We start from the raw sequence: 26,783 nt of genomic DNA on the forward strand, positions 1-26,783 counted from the left end.
TACCCACAAATGATTATTGAACTAGAAAATATTGGTAATAAGCAAATGTATATTTGTTGAATAAGTGTCAGAGATCAAGGAGTTCTTAGAGGTAATGTTAGTCATTCATTTAGTCAAGAAATGTTTACTCACTGCCTGCTGCCTGTCTAGCACTGTTTTAGAGATATAGTGGTGAATATGGCAGACAAACCGCTTGCTGTAGATTTTACAATCTAATTGGGACGGGCTGGGGAGAAGGTAGATAACAGACCATGGATGAAGAGAAAGAGAAAGCTGTTTGAAGATATAGGGGATCAACGTTACTAGCATAAGAACAGGAAAAACAAAATTCTTGAGGTAGGGCGAGGCTTAAAAAAATGCAGTGTAGAAGGAGCAAAGAGGATGGAGGAAGGCAAGGCTAGGGGTGGGACTTAAAGAGAAACAAGGTTAGGGAGATTATCAGAGGCTAGAGTATGTGGGATTTTATAGACTATGGTAAGAATTGAAGACTTTTGTTCCTTTTCTGAAGAGAAGGAATTGGAGAGATTTAAGCAGGGGGATAACATCTGAACTATTGCTTTATAACGATTATTTTTACTGCTGTGTGTAGAGTGTCTGCATTGGGACAGGGAGTCGGGGAGATGGGGAGTGCAGAATGGAGACTTTTAGGAGGCTATTGCATTGGTCCGATGTGGCAATGATGTGGGACTAGGATTTTAGTGGAAATGGTGGGATGTGGTCAGTATTAAGATATGCTTTGGAGATTGAGTTGTCAGGACTTAAAAATGGATTGGATAGAGTGTACGTTAGGTATGTTAGGAGTGATTCCTGGATTTGGATTTTTGACTTGGGCAACTGGACAGTGGTGTTAGCTGTGATGGGGTAGGTGGGTGGTAGGGAGCTTTAGGGAGGAACAGGTTTGGGAATGGAGATAGTTTGTTGATAACTTTTTTTTCTGTGTTAAATTTGAGATAGCTTTAAAAAAAACCAATTGGAGTTGTTAAATAGTAGTTGGATATTTGCCTAGTGCTCAGAGAAGTACTCTGAATTGACGATTAGGAGGTCACTACTGTATAGATGGTATGATAAAGCCATGGGATTAGCTGGCAGTGCTTGTTGAGGGAGCACAGGCAGGGAAGAGGAGATGTTTTAGGAATATTTAGAAGAAGAATAGAGGAGGAGGAGCTCCGGAAGGAAACTGAGAAGGCATGCCAATGAAAGGATAAAAACCACATTAGTGTGATATCATTGAGGTCTAGAGAAAAGAGTGTTTCAAGAAGGAAGGTATATTTAAACCATAGCAAATGCTGCCATTAGGTACAGTAAAATGAATGCTAACTATTGGGAGGTGAGGAAGTGAAAAGAAGTTTTGCTGGGAAGAAGAGCAGAGAAATAAGATGGTGGCTGGAGGGAAATGTGTAGGTAAGGAGGGGCTTCTTAAAGTCATGTCTGTATACCCAAGAGAATGATTTAGTAGAGTGGGAGAAATATATAATGCAGGGTAGGGATAAAAGGGAATAATTGCAGGAGTAAAGTTCTTAGGGACCACAAGAATGACTGGCTATAGGTAAGAACTTGAACTACTTTTTCCATTGTTACAGGAGGGTGGACAGACAGAGCAGCAGTTTCAGATGTCAGTAGGTTGGTTGATTTCAGTGGGAGAAGAAATATTTCTGTATTTTTCTGTGAAGTGTGTAGTCAGTCAGCAGCTGAGAGTGAGAGGGTTGAGTTTTGAGGAGACAAGAAAGTAAGATTTTTGCAGAATTATTTTGGAGAATACAAAATGATTTTTTGATGGTGGTGTTGGGGGCAACAGTTTTGTTAGTATTATCTAGCAGTGTTTGACTGCCTGATTTAAATTTGTCATTATATAGCTAAACTGAGTCTGGCAGCATGGCTTTGTGATTTTTCTCCAGGAGTATCAGCTTCTTGGGTATAGTCATGGAGTAATTAGATAGTTGGGTTTATTCAAAATTAAGTTTTTCTAGATTAGTTTAATTGAGAAAGAAAGATACAGTGGAGTTGTAATTCAGTCCTTTCATTTTCTGATGACAATTCTGTGATGAATACTGTTAAACACTTAAATATTTTTCAGTAAATAAGGAAGCAAAATTTGAGATTTTCCTAAAAAAATACTCATCTAGTATTGGGGCAACATAAATACAATTGGATTACTCTGTGGTTTATGTAAGTTAAATATGTACATAGATATAAATTTGCTTTTGGGTTTGTAATTCTGTTTCTGTTTCTTAGATATAAATCTGCTATAATCTTCATGACTTTTTTAAAAGGTCTGTCTATGATGGTGAGGAACATGGACGATTCATGGAGAAGCTTGAAACTCGCATCCGCAATCATGACCGAGAAATTGAGAAAATGTGCAACTTTCACTACCAGGGCTTTGTGGACTCTATAACAGAACTGCTCAAAGTGAGAGGAGAGGCCCAGAAACTCAAAGTAAGGAAACTCTAAGACTTATTTCTCTGTCCGGTGCTGGGGTTTTGGTTAACATTAAAAGAAGAATACATTGCAGGTTACATATTTGCATTAAAGATTTGTGAATAGTAAGAAAGGAATTTGTACTGAAATATATAGATCATTGGGATTATGGCTTTCAGCTAAAAAGAATGCTCTTTTAGGTTAAAATTCATTTGTGATTACTGCATGTGGTTAAGAACCAGTAACACCAATCAGTACTAGTTTCTTTCAAACAGAAACTAAGTTGACTCTTCATGTCATCTCTCTACTTCCTTGCTGGATAAAAGCCATCACTGTTGGATGACAGAACCATAGGGCACGGTATTAGAAGTCATTGCGGCATGGCAATCTGAGCCAAAGAAAATAAATTAGCGATAGTTAAGAAATATCGTCTACAAAAGCACGAAGGTTCTTTCTTGATACGACAGATTCAAGTTCAGGAAAGACTCTAGCCATATTGGTCTGGCCCCTGGCATAACAAACTCACTTATCTTGGATAACTGACTTTGCTACAGAAATATTAATGTATTTGATTATGGGATGCTGTCCTAGTACCCATTGGGAGGTGTTATAGAATAAACAGTATGTACCATTTTATCTTTATAAAGTCTCCAAAATTCTGAAGTTCAAAACAAAGTGGGCCCCAAGGTTTCAAATAAGACTTTATGGACCTGTACAACAACTGTCTGACCATTTTAAGAAATACAATATTGCCAGCAAAAGTAAATCTCTCTTTTGCACCTTCTCAACGGCTTTATTCACCCTCCCTTCCAAAAGTAACAGTTCTTCTGATTTATTATTAATATTCTTTAATGCTTAACTTTTGTGTTTGTTTGTTTTGGGTGCAGAGAAAGGTTTATTGCAAGGGTCAAGCAAGGAGTACGAATGGCTTGTGCTCAGAAGACCCGAACTCCAGTGCTGAACTATTTTAATTGAAGTTAAATTAGATTCCTTTCTCAGTCAACATCCTAGATTTAATTTCAGATGAACTAAAGAGTTAAATGTAAAAAATAAAACAGTAAAGGAACTAGTAGAAAACATAGGTGAATATTTATTTGATTGTGGGAGTAAGAAATACATTTCTAAACACAATTCCTAAGCCAGAAAGAAAATACTGTTAAATAGGACAACATTAAAATGAAAGAACTTTTCTACAAACAAGTTAAAAATTAAGAGGTAAATAATAAATAAAAATACTTACAAATACATATGACAAATGATTGATACCCTAACATAGAAAAAGTCTTTACAAATTAATGGGAAAAATGTGAACACCCTAATAGAAAACTGAGAAATATGTGTTGTACAGTTTACATAAGAAGGAATACAAGGGAACTCTACAATTTAAAAATAATGAAAGGAATGCGAATTTGAACAATTAGGTGCCACCTAATAAAATGACAGAGATTAAAAAATGTTAATTAAGGCTGGAGATGATACCTATTTACTTGGAAATGGCTGGTTGGGGTTCAGACTGTTACAGCCTTTATCAAGGCCAATTTTATTTATCAATACTTAAAACCCCACATAGTTTTAAAATTTATTCTGAAGCTATAGGTGCATCTACAAAGATGTTCATATGATTTTTTTAATAGGTAAATTTTAGAATGTTCCTAAAACTCATTTAGTACAGGATTAGTAAAATAAATCATGGTATATCCATTTAAAAGTATAATAAACTACAATATATTGTAGAAGGATGTCTGACATAAGAGAGTATTAGAAATGTTTACTTAATGAATAAAGCAGGTTAAAAAGTATGAACAGTTTGATCCTCTTTAAAATAAAAAGTTATGCTGAATTTTGGGGGACTGAAAAGCCCCGAATGGACAAAAGTATCTGAAATGTGTGAAAACAATGATACGAGACTCCTGCCAGGAGCTGTGTGTGCTGTTTGTCTTCACTCAGCCATCCCAGCTCCTCCCGTCCACCCTCACCTTGGGCTGTTCTTGGATACCTGAATTCCAAACTTCTCTCTCTGCTCCTTGGATCTCTTGCCCGGGATGGGAAACAGGGTGCTCTGTGTCTGGTTCCTGAAGTAGTCATGTGCTGGAGTCCCTCCTTGGCAGGTAGACTGAATATTGCCCGTAGTGCCCGCCAGGTGCTGACACCACTTACTGGTCGGTACTCATTTTCTCTTCCTCTTCGTTCTTCAGATTTCTTCAAGTTGCAAATTCCTCCACATTACTGAGGATGCCCTGAGGGAAAGCAGGAACTCAGGCTACCAGTTCAGGGTTTTGTCTGCTTCAGGCTCCACTCACTTTGAGAGCTGAGGGGATTAACGTCTAGCAGCAGCACCTGGGAGATTCTGCTCTAGGGGGATCCATTCAACCTGTGTTAAGAGCCTAAGAAACTTAGAAATTCTTGAACTCTAGGAAAGAGTTTAGAAAATGGAAAAGGTTAAGTATTACCTACTGTCAGTGTTATGTGAACATGGCAATGAAAAGAAACTACACTCTCTAGGGTGCCCACTATTTCTTGTGGTTCACAGTACGTGTGTGTGTGTGTGTGTGTGTGTGTGTGTGTGTGTGTGTGTGTATCTCCATATGTATGTTCTCTGAATCATGAGAAATCACATCCTAGACAGGCAGTATAGTTTCCTCTCACTGTTACATTAAAATGGTATTGAAATAGGAATTCTCTTTCCTGTCAGAAGCTTTGGTTAGGCTCCTATGGATATTTTAGGACTGTGGTTGCATGAAGTCATTTGAGTGGGCCATGATCAGTATTTTTAATAAAAATAGAAATAGAATGGAATAGGAAACAATGTTACGTGTAGTGAGGGTAGACATTGTTTCCTGAAAATTTTGTTTCAGTTTGTGTATGTGTGTGCGTATGTGTGCATTCCTTATATTTGTGTACTGGGTTGTAATGTGAAATATATTTCTTATGATGAGCTTGAGATAAAAGGATTTCAGTATTTTTATAAGGTTACCTTTAGAAGGTAAACAAGGTATTCTGGTAGAGACAGTGATGCTGAATTTGGTATTTATGGAAGGTTGAATTTTATGAGATCTCTTGTTTAGATTAAAAAAATCTAATTTTTGTTGAATAATGACCACTCAAAGCAACCCAACCATTTTTGTTAACATTGCTTAAAAGCTTTTTCTTACATTGAGCTGATACTAATCCTATTTTTGTTGTAACATTCATTTATTGGTTTGAATAATAAACTCTTCAGACACTTGAAGGACAGTTGTAATTCAGGTATGGTGAATATCATATAGTGTCCAGGTGTAGTGTCTCCAAATGAATATATTTCTCCTCTTTGGGCTAAAAATTTCTTTATTTTTTATGTGTTGTAGCTTTGACTTCCTCTCCAAATGTGTTCTCATCTAATCATGCTTCATTTTGTAACTGGCCTTCCTAAAGCATGACATCTGAGTGTAATTCTTATAGTGTGGTCTTACAGCCTTACCATCTCACTTATTCTAGACTAAAGATCAGCAAGCTGTGCCTTGCAGGCCGAATCCACCTTGCCTTCTATTTTTGTAAATGAAGTTTTTTTAGAACACAGCAATGCCCATTCATTTACATTATGCTTATGGCTGCATTTTTGCTATAATGGCTCAGAGAATGATAGTCCAGGAATAGTTTAGGGCAGAGCTTTCAAAGGTGTGTTCCTGAAAAACGAGTTTCTTGAGATAATCTTCAATAAAAGGATGTTACATAAAATAAGGTAGAAAACACTGTATAATAATAGCTCATTCTTGGGTGTTCGCAGTAGAATATTAAGTGGTTCACGAAGTCCTGAATAAAGTGGCCTTTTTGGTGGTCTTTCCCATACCATACTTGTGTGTGTGTGCACGCACATGTGCATATCTCTGTGTGCATGTGCAGAGTACCTATTGACTAATATTTCTTGGTGTTCTAAGGGACATAATAGGAAATGCTGGGTTAATGGAATGTCTTAAAAGCATGAGAAGTGGCAGTTATTGGTGGAAGGGTGGAAAGCCTCTACTGAAGAAAGGTTTAAAACTTGATATTGCTCATGTTTTGATAATGGTTAAGAAGGTGAGGAAATTACTATTCTATGTACTTAGTTGTTTTTATATCAAAAGTGCCTACCAAAATAAGTGGTGCCAGTTCCTTTAAATTGTGAACTCGAGATAATTTTAAGGCTTGTTTTCCTGATTTTGACCATCTGAGAGATTAATTAGAAAAATGGGAATATGAAAGTGTTAGGAACTACTAAGAATTAATGATCCAAAAAGAATTAAGATAAAATGTTTTCTAAAAATCAGGATAATAAATAGGAAAATTTGACCTGAGTTAAAAAGTTCAATTTATGCTCAAGTTTTCCAGGTATACATTGGTGAAGTCAGGATTGTCTATGATAAAACTTGTTCTTTCTACACATAGTAGACATGGTAAGGTTCTTTGTGGGTTATTTTTTCTGTTTTTTTTTTTTTTAATTCCTTTTTTTCTCTTTCCTTTCCAAAATTGAAGTATGATCTTTAGTTTTTGTATTAACTTACTTCAAAATATTTCAAACTGAACATATCTTTTAGTAAATTTTTTTTCATTGTTCGAAAGGTCATCCAAACATTTAGTAGAAAAGTTGATATAATTCGTCCCAAGAGAATGCCACTAATCCAAAAATGTGGTGGAAAATGGAGACTATCCAAATACCTATTCTTAGTCTTTTCATGTAAAATTTTGATCTTATCCAACTATTGTCTAAGTGTTTTTTATGAGTTTAAATTGTCTTCTCTCCACAGAATCAAGTGACGGATACTAATAGGAAACTACAACATGAGGGAAAGGAAGTAAGGCCAGTTTACCTTTCGAAAAAACCTTTTCTGTTTCCTGTTGCTCTCCTTTGATAACTGTGTTCTTAATTTAGTGGCTTGTGAGACCAGAAGCAGCATGTTGGAGGAACTTGGATATCATTGTTGCTTCTGCTGATGGTTATCTAAAGTAAATGAATGTAGCCACTAGAAAGCTTATGACAGAGTGTGTAGCCTTTCTTAGCTGTGTTTTTATATCACTTAGGAGTCATAATATGGCCAATGCTGTTTCCTCTGCCTGGAATGTTCTTTCCCCAGTGTTCAACTACTCCTGACCTTTGCTCATATGTTACCTCCTTAGTGAGGCCTTTTCTAACCAACTTATTTAGAATTACAGTCTGACTTTAACCCCTGTATTCTTCTTTTTACCTTTCTTGCTTTATTTTTCTCCATTTCAGCTGTCATGCTCTGATATTATATAGTTTTCCTTATATAGTGTTCCTTATATATATACATATATATTTCCTTATATATTTGTCTTTCTCCTTCCAGTGGAAATTAAGCTCCATTAGGTCGGAGTTTTTTTTTTTCTTAACGCATTGCCATATCCCCTCTACCTGCCTAAATAGTGACTGATGCAACATGAGTGCTCTGTAAATATTTGTTTAAAAGAATGAATCACTGATTCTATTAATTGATATACTCACCATTTAAATCATCATAGTTTATAAGATTATTGTATGTCCATTTTCTCACTTAATCCTCATGACAGACTTATGACAAAGTAATGAAAGATAATATTATTATTTTATTGATTAGGAAACTACAACGCATGACTTGCTGAAGTTTATATAGTAACTGGCAAGGCTGGGACTAAAATTCAAGTTTTCTGACCTATAGTCTATTACTGTTCTCTGTATCATGTACCTTCCTTATTGCATAATACTTATTTAATGTTAAATTTTAATAAGTTTTAACAATAGCTTTTGAATCTTTTATCAGTAACTTAATCAAGACCAGTCTCTTTTGTTCTTTTTTGTGTAGTGTCTAAGTAGGTATCATTTTTAAGTATGAGTATGGGGTGAATACTGTAAGAGGCTATGTAGGTTATTGTTTTTTAAAAGTTTGTCTCACATATTTTAAATTTTTGCCAAGAGTGCAGTTTCTTCTAGTTATATTGTGGTATGACTTCAGATGGAAGTCTTTAAAACAACTTTAGGAAGAAAAGTGAATTATTCTTCACTAAACTTGAACTTTTGGAAAAGCCACAACTTCTAAGTATGTGGTTTATTTGTTGAAATAGAGATTTAGTTGAAGATTACTTTTAAGACTCATTTGAAGCTGTAGAGGAAGGTCTGTTTTCCTCTAGGAGTCTAGCACTGGTGAGAGAAACATAGGATCTTCTCAGAAGGCTGATGAAATCATAAATCATGAAGAATCTGAATAGGATTTGGAGCAAATGTGCAAGTTTTTTCTTTTCTTCTGGATAGCCTCTGAATTTTAAGATTTTATTTGAGCTAGCCTTTCCTAGTGTAGTATGTATGCATCTTAGGGAGAAAGAGAGAAACCATGCAGGGATGTTTTACTGGTTGAGAAAGGCAGTTCCTTAGTCCACTTGGCAGGTCTTACTATGAAACTGTCTGGGATTTTCTGATGAATTGAACATAGGGTGGAAAAATGTGACTGAAAGCTTTTTATTTACAGCTGTTGGCTTAATTCAGTTTTTTTTTTTTTTCCCCCTTGCCAAGCTGGTAATAGCAATGGAAGAGCTGAAGCAGTGTCGACTACAACAGAGAAATATTTCTGCCACTGTTGATAAATTAATGCTGTGTCTTCCAGGTGAGGAACTGGAAATAGAGTAGGATTCTTGATGCAATTCCTTTAGCTTTAATTAGTCTTTCACTTTCTCTAAATAATGCTTTGTGTGCTCTTTCCCCACTTCTCTTTCAAGTCCTGGAGATGTATAGCAAACTGAGGGACCAGATGAAAACTAAAAGGTAAGATTTTTTTTTTATTGAATACTTTTTATTGTCTAAAATTTCTATTATTTAGAATTTTTAGAAGTCCATATTTAGGGGAAGGGTATAGCTCAGTGGTAGAGTGTGTGCTTAGCATGCATGAAGTCCTCGGTTCAATTCCCAATACCTCCATTAAAATAAATAAACCTAATTACCCAACCCCCCAATTAAAAAAAAAAAACAAAGACAAAAAATTTTTTTTAAAGTCCGTGTTTACTATAACCTTTCAAAAAATAATTAAATACGTGTAACATCTTCTCTAGCTTTTGTATTTCTATTGACTCATCCCCAGACTTACTTACATTTACTAGTGGTATGCTGATGTATTTTGTTATGTACTGTGTTTAATAAAAAGCACTACACATAGTTTGATTCTCAGAAGACCCAGCCTTTTGGAGGAAAAGCATATAATTGTTATAGTGATAGTTAATTTGAAAAATGTGCTTTGGTTTAGTATTGTAATAGAAAAAATAGTTACTGATTTTGGTGCAGGGGTGAATCAGTCTGAGTTCTCTCCATTGAAACAGAACCAATAGGGTATGTGTGTGTGTGTGTGTGTGTGTGTGTGTGTGTGTTTGTGTGTGTGAGAGAGAGAGAGAGAGAGAGAGACACAGAGACACAGAGACACAGAGAGACACAGAGAGATAACGATTTATTTTAGGGAATTGGTTCACATAATTATGGAGGCTGGTAAGTCCAAAATCTGTAGCATAGGCTTGAAGGCTAGTGTCAGGGAAGATACTGTTGCCTGAGTCTGAAGGCAGTCTGTTGGCAGAATTCCCTCTTCCTCTGGGGAGGCTGGCATTTTTTCTATCAAGGCCTCCAACTGATTGAATGGAGCCCATCTATGTTAGGGAGAATATTCTTTACTCAAAGTCTACTGATTTAAGTTCTGATAACCTCATGTGAAAAATACCTTCACAGAAATATACAGAATAATATTTCACCAGTTCTCTGGGTACCATGGCCTGACCAGATTGACAACATAAAATTAACCATAACCAGGGGCAAGGTCAAGGTTTAAGTCAGAGGATTCCTCGCCTGTGTTATTTTCATCTGGTTTTATTCTAGAGGAAACTTTATAGTGGCTCTTTGGTTCTTCTTCCCAAACCAGAGTAAATGTCCCCACCTTCTCTGCCCTTGCATGTCCTGCAATGTGATGGGGGTATGTGAAGCTATGGGGTAAACAACACATCTTCCTGGAATGTTAGTTTTACTTAGTTTTGAGGTAGAAAGTATGGAATTAAAATGTATATAGTACTAAAATAAGAATAAAAGTACTATGCATAAAAATTCTAAGTTTTCAAGAATTTTAAAGCTAAACCATGAAGCATCAAAATTTTTTGAATTTCTTAGGATTATTTCCCAGACTGCCTTCTCCCCAGGAGGACATGTTCATGTAAGAGAACATAGGTTGAACAACAGGAGAAATTCTATTCAGTGAGATATGAAAGTAATATTATTTCCCTGATAACCTTTTTTTGAAGTTCTAAAATTACAGGAAATTACAGAGAATGAAAGAAATTTCTGTATTACCTTCTCTAAATTAACAGATAGTAATAATTTTCCAGTTTTGATTCATAATAGATATGTAAATATGTATTATATGGCATATATATAAACATATATATGGACAGAGGGAAGTAAAGATGTACATTTAAAAAAATTACAAATAAAACTCATAGCCCTTTCCTCAGTTCTATTCCTTTCCCTACTCCCTAAGGAAACCAGTGTCGTAAACTTGGTGAATGTACTTCTAGCTCATGTTTTTAATATCCGTAAATCATATATTGTAGTTTGTGTTTTTAAAAACATTTACATGAATAGTTCCCAGTCTTTGTTCATTCATTCAGCAAAAATGAATTGAGTACCAGTATACTGCTAGGCATAGCTTTTAGTGCTGGGAATATAGCTCTAAACAAAATAGACAAAAATATCTGTTCTCATGGGGCGTCTGTACTAGTGGAGAACTTTTTAAATTTATGTTTAGAGATCTAGTTCACTTATTTTAATTACTCCATAGAAGTCTATTACGTGAATAATCCACATTTCTCCTCTTAATTCCAGTGGTTGTCGGAAAGTGCTGTTCACCAGCATTCTAGCTCAGCCTTCTTCTGGCGTATGGTAGGGTTATATTTCCTGGACTTCTTTGGGCTGTATCAGCACCATACACTGGAGTTGCCCTCATGTATTGTATTCTCTTTATTCCACTTGGGCTCTAATAAGCTGTCCTACCTGAATGCCCTCCTCATCCCTGTTTGGATCTGATACTCCATGCCAGGCTGCCTTCCTGTACAAACATTCTTACCTCATTAGGTCCTTTGTGCCCCATGCTGGTCTGTCTTCCCCTCCGAGCCCACAAGTATGGATGCTCTCATTTATTTAGGTCTTCTTTAATTTTGTTCACAATATTTGTGGTTTCAGTGAACAGGTTGTATATATCTTTTGTCATGTTTACCTCTAAATATTTCATATTTTTGATGCTTACTTTAAATGGTATTAATTTTTAAATTTCAATTTTCAGTCATTTTTTACTAGTATGCTATTAATATTTTAATATTTATCTTGTATTCTGCAACCTTACTAAGTTACTCAGTAAATTCTAGTAGCTTTTTTGTATATTCCATTGGATTTTTCTATGTAGATGATTATCTTGTCTGCAAATAAAGATAGTTACATTTCTTTCCAATTGGGATGCTATCTTTTTGGTTTGTTTTTCCTGTCTTATTAAACTGGTTAGATCCTTCAGTACAATATTGAATAGAAGTAGTGAGTGTGGATGTTCTTGCTCAGTTCTTGATCTTAGGAGGAAAGAATTTCACCATTGAGTAAAATGTGAGGTGTAATTTTTTGTACATGTCATTTATAAGGTTGAAGAAATTCACTTCTATTTCTAGTTGTTGCAAATTTCTATCAAGAAAGAATACTATTTTTGTCAAGTGCCTTTTCTGTGTCAGTTGAGACAATCATATGGCTTTAAATTTTTTTAATTTATTTAATATGATGAATTATATTGATCGGTTATTGAATGTTAAACCGAACTTGCATTCATGGAATAAATCCCACCTGGTCATGGTATATTACCCTTTTAAATATGAGGTGGTATTTGATTCACTAAAATTTTATTGAGGATTTTTACATCTGTGTTCATGAGGAAAGCATATCTGTAGTTTTCTTTTTTGTAATGTCTTTGGCTGATTTTGGTATCAGATTAATGCTGGCTTGGTTTTCTGGAAAAATTTGTGTATTGTTGGCATTATCTTTCTTAAATATTTGGTAGAATCCACCAGTGAAGTCACTTGGACCAGCGGATTTATTTGTTTTTGGTGAGAAAGTTGTTAACTACAAATTTAATTTAAGAAATAAATACAAGGCTGTTTGCATTTTTTGTTTCTTGAATAAATTTTACTTATTTGTGTCTTTGAAGTAATTTGTCCATGTCATCCAAGTTGTTGAATTTATTAACAAAAATTGTTCACAGTATTCCCTTATTATTTTAACATGTGTGTAGAATATAGTGATACTTTCTCTTTCATTGTTTATGTTGATAATTTCTGTCTTCTTTGTCTCCCTTTGTTTCTGTCTCTATCTCTCTGATTATTTTGGCTAGAGGTTTATCCATTTTATTCATTTTTCTGAAAAACATTTTTAGATTTTATTGAGTTTTCCCCTTATTTTTCTATTTTACTGATTTATTATCTTTAGTATTTTCTTTCTTCTGTTTACTTGGGGTTTAATTTGCTCTTGTTTAGCTTTGTTAGGTGGAAACTTAGGGCACTGAGTTTGGTTCTGTTTTCTAATATTGACATTTAAATCTGTACATTTCTCTCTAACCAGTGCTTTAACTGTATCTTAATGTGTTTTATGATGTTCTGGGTTTTTTTTTTTTTTTAAATTTTATTAAAATGTTTTCTAATTTCTGTTGTGATTTTAAAAATTTATTTCACTGATTATTTGGAAATGAATTGATTAATTTTCAAATATTAGGGGATTTTCCAGATTTTTCAAAATTGATTTATAATTTTAGTTCATTTTGTTCATAACTGTAAAATGAATGATTTCAGCCTTTTGTGTTTGTTAAGACTTGTTTTATGGCTCAGCTGGTGGTCTGTTTTGGTGAAAATGACATGTACACTTCACGGTGTAAATTTTGTTACTGAGGAGAGCATTCTTTAACTGTCACTTAGGTACACTTGGTTGAGAGTGTTGTTCAGGTTTCTACCTCCTGATGATTTTGCATTTGTCATTTGCTGACAGAGGAGTGTTGAAATTGCCTATTGTGATTGTGGGTTTGCACACGTCTTTCTTTTCTTTTCGTTCTTGCACATTTAGCGTTTTATCTTCTTGATGAAATCACCCATTTATTATGGAAGGTTCTTCTTTGTCCCTGGTAATATTCTTTTTTCTGAAATATATGTTGGTCGGTATTAATACAGCCAGCCACTGCTGCTTTATTTTTGTTTAAATTTTACATTGTCTATTTTTTAATACCTTTTTTAAAAAAATATTTCTAATGGTTCATTGAGATATAGTTCACATACTATTCACTTTGTCCATTTAAAATGTACAATTCAGTGGCTTTTAGTGTATTCAGAGTTGTGTGACCATCACCACAATCAATTTTAGAATGTTTTTATTCTCCCCAAAAGAAGCCTCTTGGCCATCACTTCCCAATTTTCTCTTTTTCCTTGCCCTTGTTGCCGGCTACTGGGAACCACTGATTTACTTTATATTTCCATAGATGTGCCTACTCTGGACATTTCATATAAATGGAATCTTACAATATGTGGTTCTTCGTGATTAGCTTCATTTAAAATAATGTTTTTAAGGTTAATCTATGCTGTACCATATATCAGTACTTCATTTCTTTTTATTGCTAAATATTCTGTTGTATGGATATACCACATTTTATTTATCCATTCATCAGTTGATAAACATTTGGGCTGTTTACAGTTTTTGGCTTTTATGAATTATGCTGCTAAGATTTTTTTGTTTACAAGTTTTTGTGTGGACATATGTTACTTCCCTTGGTTATATACCTAGGAAGGAAATTGCTGGATCGTTTGGTAACTGTGTTAAACCATTTGAAAACTGCCAGACTGTTTTCTAAAGCAGCTGTGCCATTTTACCTTCCCACCAGCAGTGGATGAGAATTCCCTTTCCTGCACATCCTAGCCAATACTTATTATTGTCTGTCTTTTGATTACGGCCACCTTGGTGGTTGTGAAATGGTATCTCATTGTTCACTTTTATTTTTGAAACACATTTTTGATGGATATATAATTTTAGGTTTATAGATTCATTCATTCATTAGTTCTTAAGATGTCATTTCTTTGTCTTCTGGCTTATGTTGTTTCTGAGGGAGAAGTACATGAACAGTCTTAACCTTTTTGTCACGCTACTTAATATCTTTTCTCCAGCTGTTTTAAAAACTTTTGTCTGTATAATTTGTCCTCAGCAATTTGATTTTGATGCTCTTCGGTGTAAATACGTGTGCATGCATGCATCTGTTTGTTTATCCTGCTTGTGATTTGTTTAGCTGCTTGGTTTGGTTGGTTTATAATTTTTGTAAAATCTGAAAAATGTTCAGATATTACTTTTCCCAACTTTTTTTTCGTCCTTTTCCCATCCTCATGGTGAGGTTTCAGTTACATCTATATTGGACAGCATATAATCCCACAGGTGGCTTGAGGATCTTTTCTTTTTCCCTTTATAGGGGATAGATTTTATTCTTGTGTTCTCTTTGTGCTTTATAGGGGATAGATTTTATTGCTGTGTTCTCTCTTTTTTCATTGTCTAATCTTTTAATCTCGTCCAGTGAAATTTTCATTTCAGATTAATATATTTTTCATCTTTAGAAGTTCCATTTGGTTTTTTTATGTTTAATTTCTCTTGTTATTTTTGCTTCTTTCTTTAAGTACACGTGTAGAGCTCTAGCATCTGTTTGCATGTACTCTGCTAGTTCTGTCACTTCCGGCCTTTTGGATCTCTCTGAAGACTGATTTTGGTTTTCCTAGTCATAGGTCAGTTTTTTGGTTATCAAGTCTAATAAGTTTTGATTGGACAATAGACATTATATTGTGTTGCTGAGTGTCTGGATTCTTTTTTTTCCCCATAGAGAGTGTTGGTCTTTGTTTTGGCAAATAGTTTAGTTGTTTGTAGATCCATTTGATCCTGCTAAACCCCATTTTTAAGCTTTACTGGGCCCGCCTTCATTCCAGGGGTTGCTCAGAATAGTATTCATCTACTTTTAATAACTCAGGAATCCCCAGGGGCTCTTCACTTTGGCTGTTCAGAGTTTGAATGTTTCTCTGCCTTGTCTGAGCTCCTTGAAGTGTTTATCTTACTTCTTGGTGGTGTCTGTCTGTCTCTTTCACCTTCCCTTCCTTCCCTCCCTCTCTTCCCTTCTTTCCCTCCCTTCTTTTTGCCTGTCCCTGTGGAGTTTCATTTTTTCTACGCCTGGCCTAGTACTCAGCAAAGACTCAAGGGAACTGTTGTGTAGGTTTCTGCGGTTTCTTTTCTGCACTGCTCTCTGTTTTGGTTTTTTTTTTTTTTTTTTTTGGAATTCTGCTGCACAACCTTAAGGTTCATCAGCTTTCCTGAACTCTTGTGTAGGACTCTGCTAACTTGCTGGGCTCAGTTGGGATTTTCTCTATGTCCATGATCTAGAAATCACGTTCAGGTAGATAACCCAGATAATCACTGAACTCACCTTGTTTGTTTCCCTTTTTTCAGAGACTATAGTTCTGTGTTCCTTGATGTTTACCGTCTGAAAGTGGTTGTTTTACGTATTTTAGCCAGTATTCTACTTCTTAACAGTGGGAGTTCCTATCTGTTCCTTGTTATTCTTTCATGGCTGAAAGCCTAGTAGTTTTTTTTAAAGCTGTAAATACTGATTATATTACTGGACTTTTTGCTCCCTAAGGAAAGATGTCTGACCATGTTTCTCTAGCACACAGAAGGGATTAAATATTTGTTAATGATGTTCTTTGGTTAGGAAAGGCACAAATATTTCCTGTAGTGAAAGCTTTTCTTTCATATTCTTATCATACTCTGAATTAAAAAAAATTTCTCATAGGTGGTTGTGATTCACTTTAAAAAAAGATCACTTATTAGAATTTTAAAAACCATCATTGTGAAAGAGTTCCATACCATGGCAAAAAAGTACCAAAATTTAATTTGCCTAGAATCTACATTCCTTTCCTCGGGATAGCATTCAACCATGTCTAAGTTATTCTGACCCTAAGTTATCCAATTTTGAGGATTATTTTCCTGCCATCTTCCTTTTTATTCTTTGCTTTTATTTCATTTACTTTCTTTAAGCTCAACCCTATCTCTATTGGGGAGCTTGCACGAGGGGGAGGCGGGGAAGAGCTAACACACATGCAAATGAAACTTAGGAATTTGGTTTTTGATTCAGTTTTAATAATGTTTAGACGTTGTCAAAGGTAATGTCAGAATCTTGTTTTAGATTTCCATGGCCCCTGGAAATAGAAGGTTTTTCTTTTGGTGTCTGCTGTAGAGGTGTTTAATTGGCTGTCATTCTTTAACTTGTCATGTATATTGAAGTACACCAGAAATTTGAATGATCTTATTGATCTATTCTAGTTAGAAAATGAGTATGTTAGGGAAAAGACAATGGAGAAATAAGGTGACATTCTTTATTGCCAGAAATCACTGGGTTTTGTACTAATTAGTCTTGAAAAATGTAGAGTTATTTTACAGACCAGATGTTTTCAGCGTGCAGCCATGTGTCTCATCAGTGAATGTGCCTTGTGTCCGCAGGCAACATTGTTAGATTTTTCTCATTCTATAAACAATGTTCCAAAGTATAACTAAACCCCAAAGTGTGTTTATCTTTTTGGCTTAATTTCTGGCTTTCTGTCCATTCTAAAGTTTCTCTCTAGAGGAACTGCATTTTATTGCACATAGCTCTTCGTACCTAATTGTAGTATAAACACTGTCTGTTTACACTAAGCCACGTGAATTGTACTGGTTGTGAGTCAGAAAAATTTGAATAAAAGCAACCAATTCAGATTAAACTATATTTGTACTTTTATTTCTAAATTTAGGGGAAATAAATCTTTCTTCCCTTCATTTATTTGGACTAAGATTTTGATTTTCGGAACACAGGAGGGAAAAACATAAAAAAAAACAAGTAAAACCAAACCTCTAGTCTTTAGTGTTTGTGATATTAAGTGCATTTGAATAAGAAGAGCTTAAGTATCTACCATGAAATTCATTCTTAAAATCTAAGATAGAGCTATAAGTTCTTTTATTTACAGGATGAGAACTGAGTTTTTCCTATACTAAATACATCATGGGAAAGGTGGAAATTAGGAAATTAAAAAAGGAAGAAAATTATCATGAGGAAGAAAATTATCATCCATAATGTTTCTATCGAAAGGGAAAAAAAATCAGGGTTAATGTTTTTGTGTATATTTTTCTCATCATTTTCTGTGTACTTATGTTTGTGTGTGTGCTTGTATTTAGGGATATACAGTTCATACATGCATAAATATTCATAAATTACACGCGTGTACATATTATAATTTTGAAAAACATTGTGATTGTACTTGTAAGTTCTATTTTTTGAAATAATTTTGACTCAACAATGTTATAAACATTTTGCTATTTTATTTGTCTTTGGATACATGTAGTATACATGGATATATCATAATGTGTTTAACCAGTTTGCTATTAGACTTCTAGATTAGTTTTTTATTTGCTGTTATAAATAACTACAGTTCAAAAGGTTTATAGGTATTTTTGTACATCTAACTTTTTAGACGCAACTGTATAGAATACTTGTTTGGTAAAATTTGTCACTGAAAATTTGTATTATTAACACAAATTTATTTTCCAGCAGACTCTGAATTCTAATTTATTGAAACCCCTGATAATAATAGTCATTATCTTTTAATAAATCTTTGGCAGTTTGAGTGACAAAATTATATGTTTGATTTGAATTTCTTCACATCAGTTCAACTTTTTTTTTTTTTTTTTTTTTGTATGTCGGCCTTTTTTGGGTTCTTTTATGACTTTTGTTCACTGCTTTAAAAAACTCCCTCAAGTTTATATTCTGCAAATAATCTTTACCAGGTTGTTGTTTCCTCTTTATTCTTATTATGTTCTTTTTATGTATTTTGTTTTCACCTAGTCAGCTGTCTCAGTGTTAGTTTTACTTGTTTTCTTATTCTTTCGCTACCTATCAGTTAAATATTACCCCTTTTATTATTTTGAAATGTCCTTCTGTGTTTCCAGCAGTGTTTATTGTCTTTAAAATCTACTACATCTGATGTTAATGTGACCATTCCAGCACTTTTATGGTTACTTATTCTGTCTTTATCTTTAACCTATTTGTATCTGAAACTAAACTGTGTTTCTTCGAGACAACATGTAGTTGGATCATGCTTTTTAAATCCTGTCTGACAGTGTTTGCCTTTTGATTAGAGAGCTTATTAGTCCATTTACATTTAATATAATTATTGATATGGTTGGTTTTTGCTCTTTGTTTTCTGCTTTTCATGTCATTTTTGTTCTTATTTATCTTTTTTTCTTTTTTTTGTATTAAATATTTTATGGTGTACTATTTTTAATTCCTGTGTTATTAAAAAATTAAAGTATAGTTGATTTTTATAGTGTGTTAGTTTCTGGTGTACAGCATAGTGATTCAGTTACATATATATACACTTTTCATATTCTTTTTGAGTATAGGTTATTACAAGTTATTGGATTATACATTTTTAATGATTTTTTAAAGTTATTTTCTTAGGAGTTGCTCTATGGATTATAATCTGCTTCTTCATGTATCACAATCTACTTTAGGTGATTGCTGATGTAGTTTTGATATAATATATAGAAGTAGTTTTGCTTCAACTTAGCTCCGTATCTTCCCTCCTCTTTTGTGCTATTCTTGTCATATTATATCTATATATTTTATTAACCCAACAATACAGTATTATAATCATGGCCTTTAAAAAATCTTGTTTTTTCAGTAAAATTAAAAGAAGAAAAAAGAAAAACTATATTCAGTATTATGTGTAACATATATTTGCTATTTTCTATGCTTTTTTTTTTTTTTTTCCTTCTCTGTGAATTCAAGTTACTATCTGCTATCATTTCCTTTCTGGCTTTCTTTAGTATTTCTTGTAAGGCAGATCTGCTAGCAAGGAATTCTCTCAGTCATTGTTTATTTGAGAATGTATTTAATTTCCTTTTTTAGTGATTTGTCCAGGGTGCTCAAACAAACTTGAACTAGTAAGGTGTCTACCCTTTTTGTCAGTGGACTTTATGTGGGTTAAGGAGTGCATAAAAAATTCAGGCAGTTTACAAGACTTTTGTTTTATGCCAGGCCTTCTCCTATGTCCATGCCTGTAGCCTCCTAGTTAGGGATGTCTGGAGTGTCTCGATCCTTTTGGATGTCCTCTGTGTTTGTGCACAGCTTCTCAGTTAGCTAGAGGTAAGCAGAGACTGTCAGGTCCTTCTGTGGGTCTCCAGGACTTCCCTGTTTTTGGTTAGTCCTACAGTCTGCTCTTTGTCCCAACCCAGATGACTTTAGACCAGTAGAGCTGGAGGCTCTCCCTGCCCACCCCTCTCCTTTTTTTTTTTAATACTGAGTTTGCTACTTTTCCTAACAGCACCACTCAATTTGTGATTTTCACCCTCTGTTCCAAATCATGTCAGCCCCTAATGGTAGAGAAACTGCTGATATTCCTGACAATCCCTAACCAGTGATGGGCTGTGGGGGTGTTGGTGGGGTGGAAAGGGTGTTGAAAGTAGCCCCAGGCAAGAACACAACAGAGTCCCTCTGTTTAGCAGTTTTCATGAATAAACCTTCTCAATTTGTTATTCTTCTTTCCAGAGTCCTTTCCAGTTTCCATAGTCCTGAAATGGTTGTTTGGGACAGGTTTTTCTAGTTCATGTTTGCTTTCTGGACAGAAGATTTGCTAAGCTCTTCCTGGTGCCATAGTTGAAAATCTAGCCTTGGGTACTTTATTTTATAGGATGATTTTTATGGCATTGATATGATCATTTTGTATTTCCTTTTATTCTTTATGAATTTCATTGGTGGATTTTCTAAGTTTTATGTATTCTTGGGATAAAATCTTTTTTTTATTATAATTTATTAAATCATTTAATGCATATATTAATTTATAATAATTTGACATTTATGTTTCCATTGATGTTTTTATTGAAACTTAATACTGGATTTGTCTTGATGTGCAGTGAAAACTAATTCAGGCTAGAAATTTTGCCAGAAGAATATATCTGTGGCCCTAAAGAAAGGACTGAGTTGCACTGAAGGTGATACAATTCCTTTTATAGGCATTACCCTGCACTGAAAACTCTGGAACATCTAGAGCACACGTACCTGCCTCAAGTAAGCCACTATCGCTTCTGCAAGGTGATGGTGGACAATATCCCCAAGCTCCGAGAGGAAATCAAGGATGTTTCTATGTCTGATCTCAAAGACTTTCTGGAGAGTATCCGCAAACATTCAGACAAAATTGGAGAGACTGCCATGAAACAAGTAGGTCTTGGGTTTATGATAAGTTGGCCAATGACTTTGCAAGTATTTTGTTAAATGCAGGTTTCTCTTTGCTAAGTGTCTTAACTGTTTCTTGTCATTTTAGGGAAGTCCTTCATCTTTATGGGAACACATGGTTTAAAAATGTTTTTCATTTTCTTAACAGAGCAATGAATTACTTACTAGTATATCGTTTTGCCCTGTGTTTAGTAAATATTGTTAGATTGTGATGGTTTATTTTGAGGCTTTGAAGAATACTTTCCTTGACTTTGGATATATGATTTGAAGCCCAAGATTTTTAAAAGTTCTCTTTCTAGTTAATGAGCTAAATTGTGTTGCAGGTACCTTTGGTTGATTATTTACTATGGAAGCAACATATCATGTTTATAAATGAATATTTCTGTAATTGTTACTCCTGATAATCAGTGGGCGTTAATGAAAACAGGCCTACTGGGAAATGCTGTGCATTATGATCACAGAAAGGGATTTATTTGCAGCTTACAAATTGCCCAATGTGTTGGAAATATTTAGATTTTTTTTTCTTTCAGTATCTTCACCTCTAAGTTATGAAAGCTGCAAGGAAATATGGGTTTACTTTGTTGTTATGAATAAAGAACAGTAATAATTTGCAGGATTACTTGCTCTTCTGAAATTTAAGTCACGTTAATTTCTCAGTATACCTTGTGATGTAACCTACAATATACAGAAGATTCAATTGCTTATGGAAAGTGCTTGTTTTGGTTCAATAGACCACTGTGTTCTTGAATAAGTCATTTGTAGTTCTTATCACTCCATGAGGAAGGAGGGAGTAGGTCATATTTTGGGTCATACTTTTGGTCTCAACTAGCCTTGGTAATCTTTCAGATACCTATTTGACTCTGCAGGAGAGATCTGCCTATTGGAAATCCCTCTTCTAAGGGAATTTAGATATTCTTTTCCCCTTCTTTTAAATTTTCTTAACGTTATACTTTACAAAGTGCAAAGTTTAAAACTAGTTGATGATAAACTTGATGGAAATAATCATGTCTTTTTTTTTTTAGTGTTGAAGAAATAGGATTAATCATTGAAAATATACTTTTGCCTTGCTATGTGTATGTTTTGAGTACAGGAATGAAGGCATCTTGTAAGATAAGTCTTTATTGTGGTTGATAAATTTTTTACTAAACTTTCAAAATGTAGAAGAGTATAGTACAAAGCCGCTTTGGAATCTTCCTTTTTTAAGGTTGCTTTTTCTAGGCCTTTGCTTGAGAAATTACTTCCTTTTTGGTGAAAACAGGATTCCATGAAGAATATTATTATTTCATTTAATGTGAGATTATCTCTCCCATTAATTATCTGAAGAAATTAATGCCCAGAGCAGGGAAGTGACTTGCTCAAGTTCAGACAGCTTGTCAAGGTCAGATCCTATAGTAGAATTCAGAGTAGATTAAGATGAATTTGTCTACTATGGCACTTGGTCTCTGTAAACTGTTAGCTGTGGGCTGTATTTTTGTCATATAAAGAAATGTTGAAGAAACCTTTTTGTGAATTCAGGACTTTTTAATTAACTGATAACCCATTTTTCCTCTTATATGATTTTTCACCTTAAGTATAGCTGTTACTGCCTGTGTTACTATCCTATGCTATGGTATATGTAGGATCCGTGAATAAAGATCTCTTACACATTTCTAATTACATCCTGTAGTACCTAAAAAGTAAAGAGAGTAGGAGGGAGAGAAACTACCATATACATTGTGCATAGTAAGCATCAAGAAATATTTGTTTAAATTCATGGATGTTGGAGAAGGGGAAGAGGATATGGTTTATCTCTCACTTTTATCAAGCCCAAAATGCTATTTCTGATTTGTGATGATTTCCTTTGCAATGGTGATTTAAGGAATCTTTCCATTATGTGACTCTGCCATTTTCAATACGGCTTTGAAGATTGCTGCAGAAGGAAAAGACCAGAGTATTGCACGTCATAGAATTTTTAAGGGCTAGGCATAGACAAGACACATCAATACTTGTACTCACATTTCATTGGCCAGAATTTAATTACATGGCCATTACCAGGCTGGGAAATATAAACGCACTGTCCCTAAGAGAAGGACACAGGTTTGGTGAATAGTAGCTAGTCTCTGGCACAGTCTGTCCTTTTGGTCCTCAAATATCTCTTCACTCTTCCTCTCATCCACAGAATGTACTTGCCTCTTCCCTAAGGAATGTAACCCAATATCCCGTCTAGTTACTATATCCATCTCAAAGTCAGGTTCTAAGATGATAAGTTATCTGCACCTGTGGCTCTCTTACCCTCAGTATACCATGAAGAAGCTAGAACAGAATAGCTACAACAAAAGCTTCCATTTAGAAAAGGGAAGAATGGGAGATGTATAGTAAACTGTGATTTCATAGCAAATCGTGTAATCCTTTTGGATTGTCACTGGGAAATCCTTCTGCCTTGGTAGCAGGGGAGCTTTCTTGCTGAGATGTTGACTCTCTGGGAAGAACTCCTTTGCCCATTGTTCTCCTGGGTTCCTGGCTGCATCCTGGCTTTTCTTTCCCTATTTCTTTCTGTGAATGTTTCTGAAGTGGGTGCTAGGGAATATGCATTCCTTAGAAGATCTCTCTCTCTCTGTAGATTACACATACATGTACATCTACACTTACATCTACAGCCCCATCCCTATCTATCTATCTATCTATCTATCTATCTATCTATCTATCTATCTATCTTTTAGTGCCTGCTTTCTGCTTCTGCAAGTTTAAGAGCCCAATGGTTGTTTTAAGGCTCTGAATAGTCAAAGGTTTATTTAATTCCGATTTGTGGGTTTTGGGCATTGTAATTACCTCAAAACTTAGCAGGACTCTGATCTAGTTCTTTCCAATAGGTACCCAATGTTCTTTTTGGAATACAATTTTCAGGAATGATTGTATTTTTTTCTTCTCTGTTTGGGGAGATAGTGGAGTTGGGGGAGTATAGCCCTTGCCTCATATCTTTTTCTTACTTTAATGGCCCTACTTTGAGGCTATATGAAATAATGGATAAGGAAACCATACCTGAATCTAATTTTTGCCTCAGGATTGAGTCACTTTGTTCACCTAGAAGTCTTCTTTGGACTTAATTGCTCAAACCTTTACCATCTTTTTTCTTTTACTATTTGGGATCTATATGTGTTCAGCTTTCTAATGCTCTGAAACCCAAGTTTCTGGACTTGTACGGTTACCTATAAATTCAGTTTGCCAATCAGCAAATTCTGTGCTCATCTCTTTTCTCTAATACCTTGCTAAAAGCAGAAAGTAAGTGTCAATCTACACTATAACTCTGTCTCTGCATTTCACTTACCGGGCTACAGGCCCAATAGACATGTGGTGTGCCCTTTCATTTATTACAGCTTCCACTTTTACTAGCTGCTTTGCCATGACATTACAGGGCTCTCCAGGCTTTCGGCTTGCTAAATATATGTTCTTGCTGCCTACTACCTCAAACCAATGCCATTTATTTTAGGCTTTTTTGTTTACAGCAACCCCATTGTTCCAACACCAGTATCTGTTTTCTTTGAACAATGCTGCCAGTTGTAATAGCTACATTCTAAAATCTCACCATAGAAATTTTATTTTTTGCTCACTTGAAGTCCAGAATGGGTGTTCCTGGTAGGGTAGCTCTTCTTCAAGTGACCGTTAAAGGGATACAGGACTCTTTCAACCTGTGAGTCCATCACTTCAACATGTGACTTTCAATATTATAGCAATATGGAAAAGAGTGCATGAGGCCTGGAGATTGTTTTTTAATTGACCAGCCTTGTAAGCAATACATATCACTGCTGCCAACATTGGCCATGGCTCACACACTGCAAGTGGAGTTTGGAAACACAGTCTATGTATGTGATCAGGAGAAAGAGGAAATAGATTTGGTGAATAGCTAGCTAGTCTCTGCTACAACCTGCTTTTATATAGCCTAGAAAAATACATCTCTCCATGTCTCTTGCCTTTTCCTTCACAATTTCATCTCTGACATTTCTCCCCCATACGTTTGCCTTCTAATTTATTAACCTAGTTTTTAGCATTGTCAGTGCCGCTATTCAGAACTTTATCATCATCATTTTTAGTTCAGCAACCATAGTTTGGCTTTAAAAATGTATTCCTGTCCTTTAAGAATAAACTTCTAAGTAGCCTTCTTCAGAATCAAATGAGAGAACAGATTTGAAAGTATCGCTTAATATTGATAGTTGGTCTGGGCCCTTCAAGAAGCTATGTAGATGGTTGTGCCTTTTCTTGGCGGACATCTTCCTTTTTCTTCTTCCACTCACCTTATCCTGAGTCGCTGCATTGATCCATGGGTGGGCTTCGTCCCTGGTACAGAGAAATGATGGAGGCAGTTGGTGGATTGGCTTTCCTTTGGGATATACAAATCAAAACAAACTCCCCCCGAATTAGTGTTTAATGAACAAACTAGGCTCCAAACTTTTCTCTGAGGTTATAATCTCCACCTATTTGTTGTCCAGTTTTATCAAAAGATACGAAATACTATTTGAGGATGGTCTGAAGGATAAATAGTTTATCCATTCCTCTGTATTCCAAGTATTATATTGTCTCTGGATAAAGCTTTATCAGTAGGAAGCTCTTTGCTTTGATTACAGGTGGTAGGCAGAATTCTAATATGCTCCCTAGGATTCCTGTCCCCTTGATCTGTGCATCCTGTAAAATCCCCTCCCTTGAATGTGTGGGCCTGCTATATAAGGTGAGCACCTTTAAAAGAGGGTCTGGAGGACAGATGTAGGAGTTAGAGAGATTAAACACTGCAGCAGATGCTCCACTGTTGGTCTTAAAGAAACAGACCTCCATGTTTTGGAGAGGATCACATGGCAGGATCTGTAGGCAGCCTTGAGTTGCTGAGAGCTATCTCCAGCTGACAGCCAGCAAGAAAATGGGGACCTGAGTCCTACAACCACAAGAAACAGAACTCTACCAACAATATGAGTGAACTTAGAAGAGAACCCTGGGCTCCAGATGAAACTGCAGTCCTGACTAACTCCATGAATTCAGCCTGGTGAGACCTGGAGCGGAAAGCCCAGTGAAAATGTGCTGAACTCCTGACCCATGGAAACTTAGATAATAATTGTGTGTAGTTTTAAACCACTAGGTTTGTAGTAATATATTACACAGCAGTAGAAAACTAATACACTCTATTATTTTGGTCTTGAATAGAAATACTTTTTACTAAACCACATATTTTTATTTTGCCTTTGGATCTAGGAAACAACGGTAGTGTCAGTCTGATTTAAATGGTGTCTAGCTAGAAGTCTCTGAGTCTTTCACTTGACTTCCAGTATACCTGGGAAGCTGCAGAAAGTGTCCAAGTATGAAATCTAGAATAAAAAGTTCAACCAAACAGCCTAAATGTCCATCAACAGGTAACTGGATAAAGAAGATGTGGTATATTTATACAGTGGAATACTACTCAGCTATAAAACCCGACAACATAACGCCATTTGCAGCAGCATGGATGCTCCTGGAGAATGTCATTCTAAGTGAAGTAAGCCAGAAAGAGAAAGAAAAGTACCATATGAGATCGCTCATATGTGGAATCTAAAAACAAACGAACAAACAAACAAAAACAAAGCATAAATACAGAACAGAAGTAGACTCATAGCCATAGAATACAGTCTTGTGGTTGCCAAGGGGGTGGGGGGTGGGAAGAGATAGACTGGGATTTCAAAATTGTAGAATAGATAAACAAGATTATACTGTATAGCACAGAGAAATATATAGAAGATCTTATGGTAGCTCACAGAGAAAGGAATGTGACAATGAATATATATATGTTCATGTATAATTGAAAAATTGTGCTCTACACTGGAATTTGACACAACATTGTAAAATGATTATAAATCAATAAAAAAATGTTAAAAAAAAGTTCAACCATTTGGCAGAATCTGAGGAGGAATCTTAAAATTGTCCACTCCACTTTTGATTACAATATGAAAATTTAAGTTAGAAAATTTTATTAAAAAAATCTTCCATGTTCCTATTTAGGTATCTTTTTAACATGGTATTGGATCAAAAGCATTT

At 35.1% G+C, this 26,783-nt stretch overlaps 1 protein-coding gene across 3 annotated transcripts in view; it reads left to right on the top strand.

Moving 5' to 3' along the window:
* The window catches only part of EXOC6B (exocyst complex component 6B), a 568,031-nt gene that overhangs the window by 108,801 nt on the left and 432,447 nt on the right, over nt 1–26,783 (top strand). For all 3 annotated transcript variants that reach the window (XM_064494396.1, XM_010994663.3, XM_064494397.1), the window contains 5 exons: nt 2,271–2,436; nt 7,179–7,226; nt 8,936–9,026; nt 9,139–9,184; nt 20,534–20,738. In XM_064494396.1, the coding sequence (XP_064350466.1) occupies nt 2,305–2,436; nt 7,179–7,226; nt 8,936–9,026; nt 9,139–9,184; nt 20,534–20,738 (522 nt within the window). In that variant the 5' untranslated portion in view covers nt 2,271–2,304. The remainder of the gene's footprint in view (nt 1–2,270; nt 2,437–7,178; nt 7,227–8,935; nt 9,027–9,138; nt 9,185–20,533; nt 20,739–26,783) is intronic.

Source organism: Camelus dromedarius, chromosome 15 (genome assembly GCF_036321535.1).
Source record: "Camelus dromedarius isolate mCamDro1 chromosome 15, mCamDro1.pat, whole genome shotgun sequence".
Classification (NCBI taxonomy): domain Eukaryota; kingdom Metazoa; phylum Chordata; class Mammalia; order Artiodactyla; family Camelidae; genus Camelus; species Camelus dromedarius.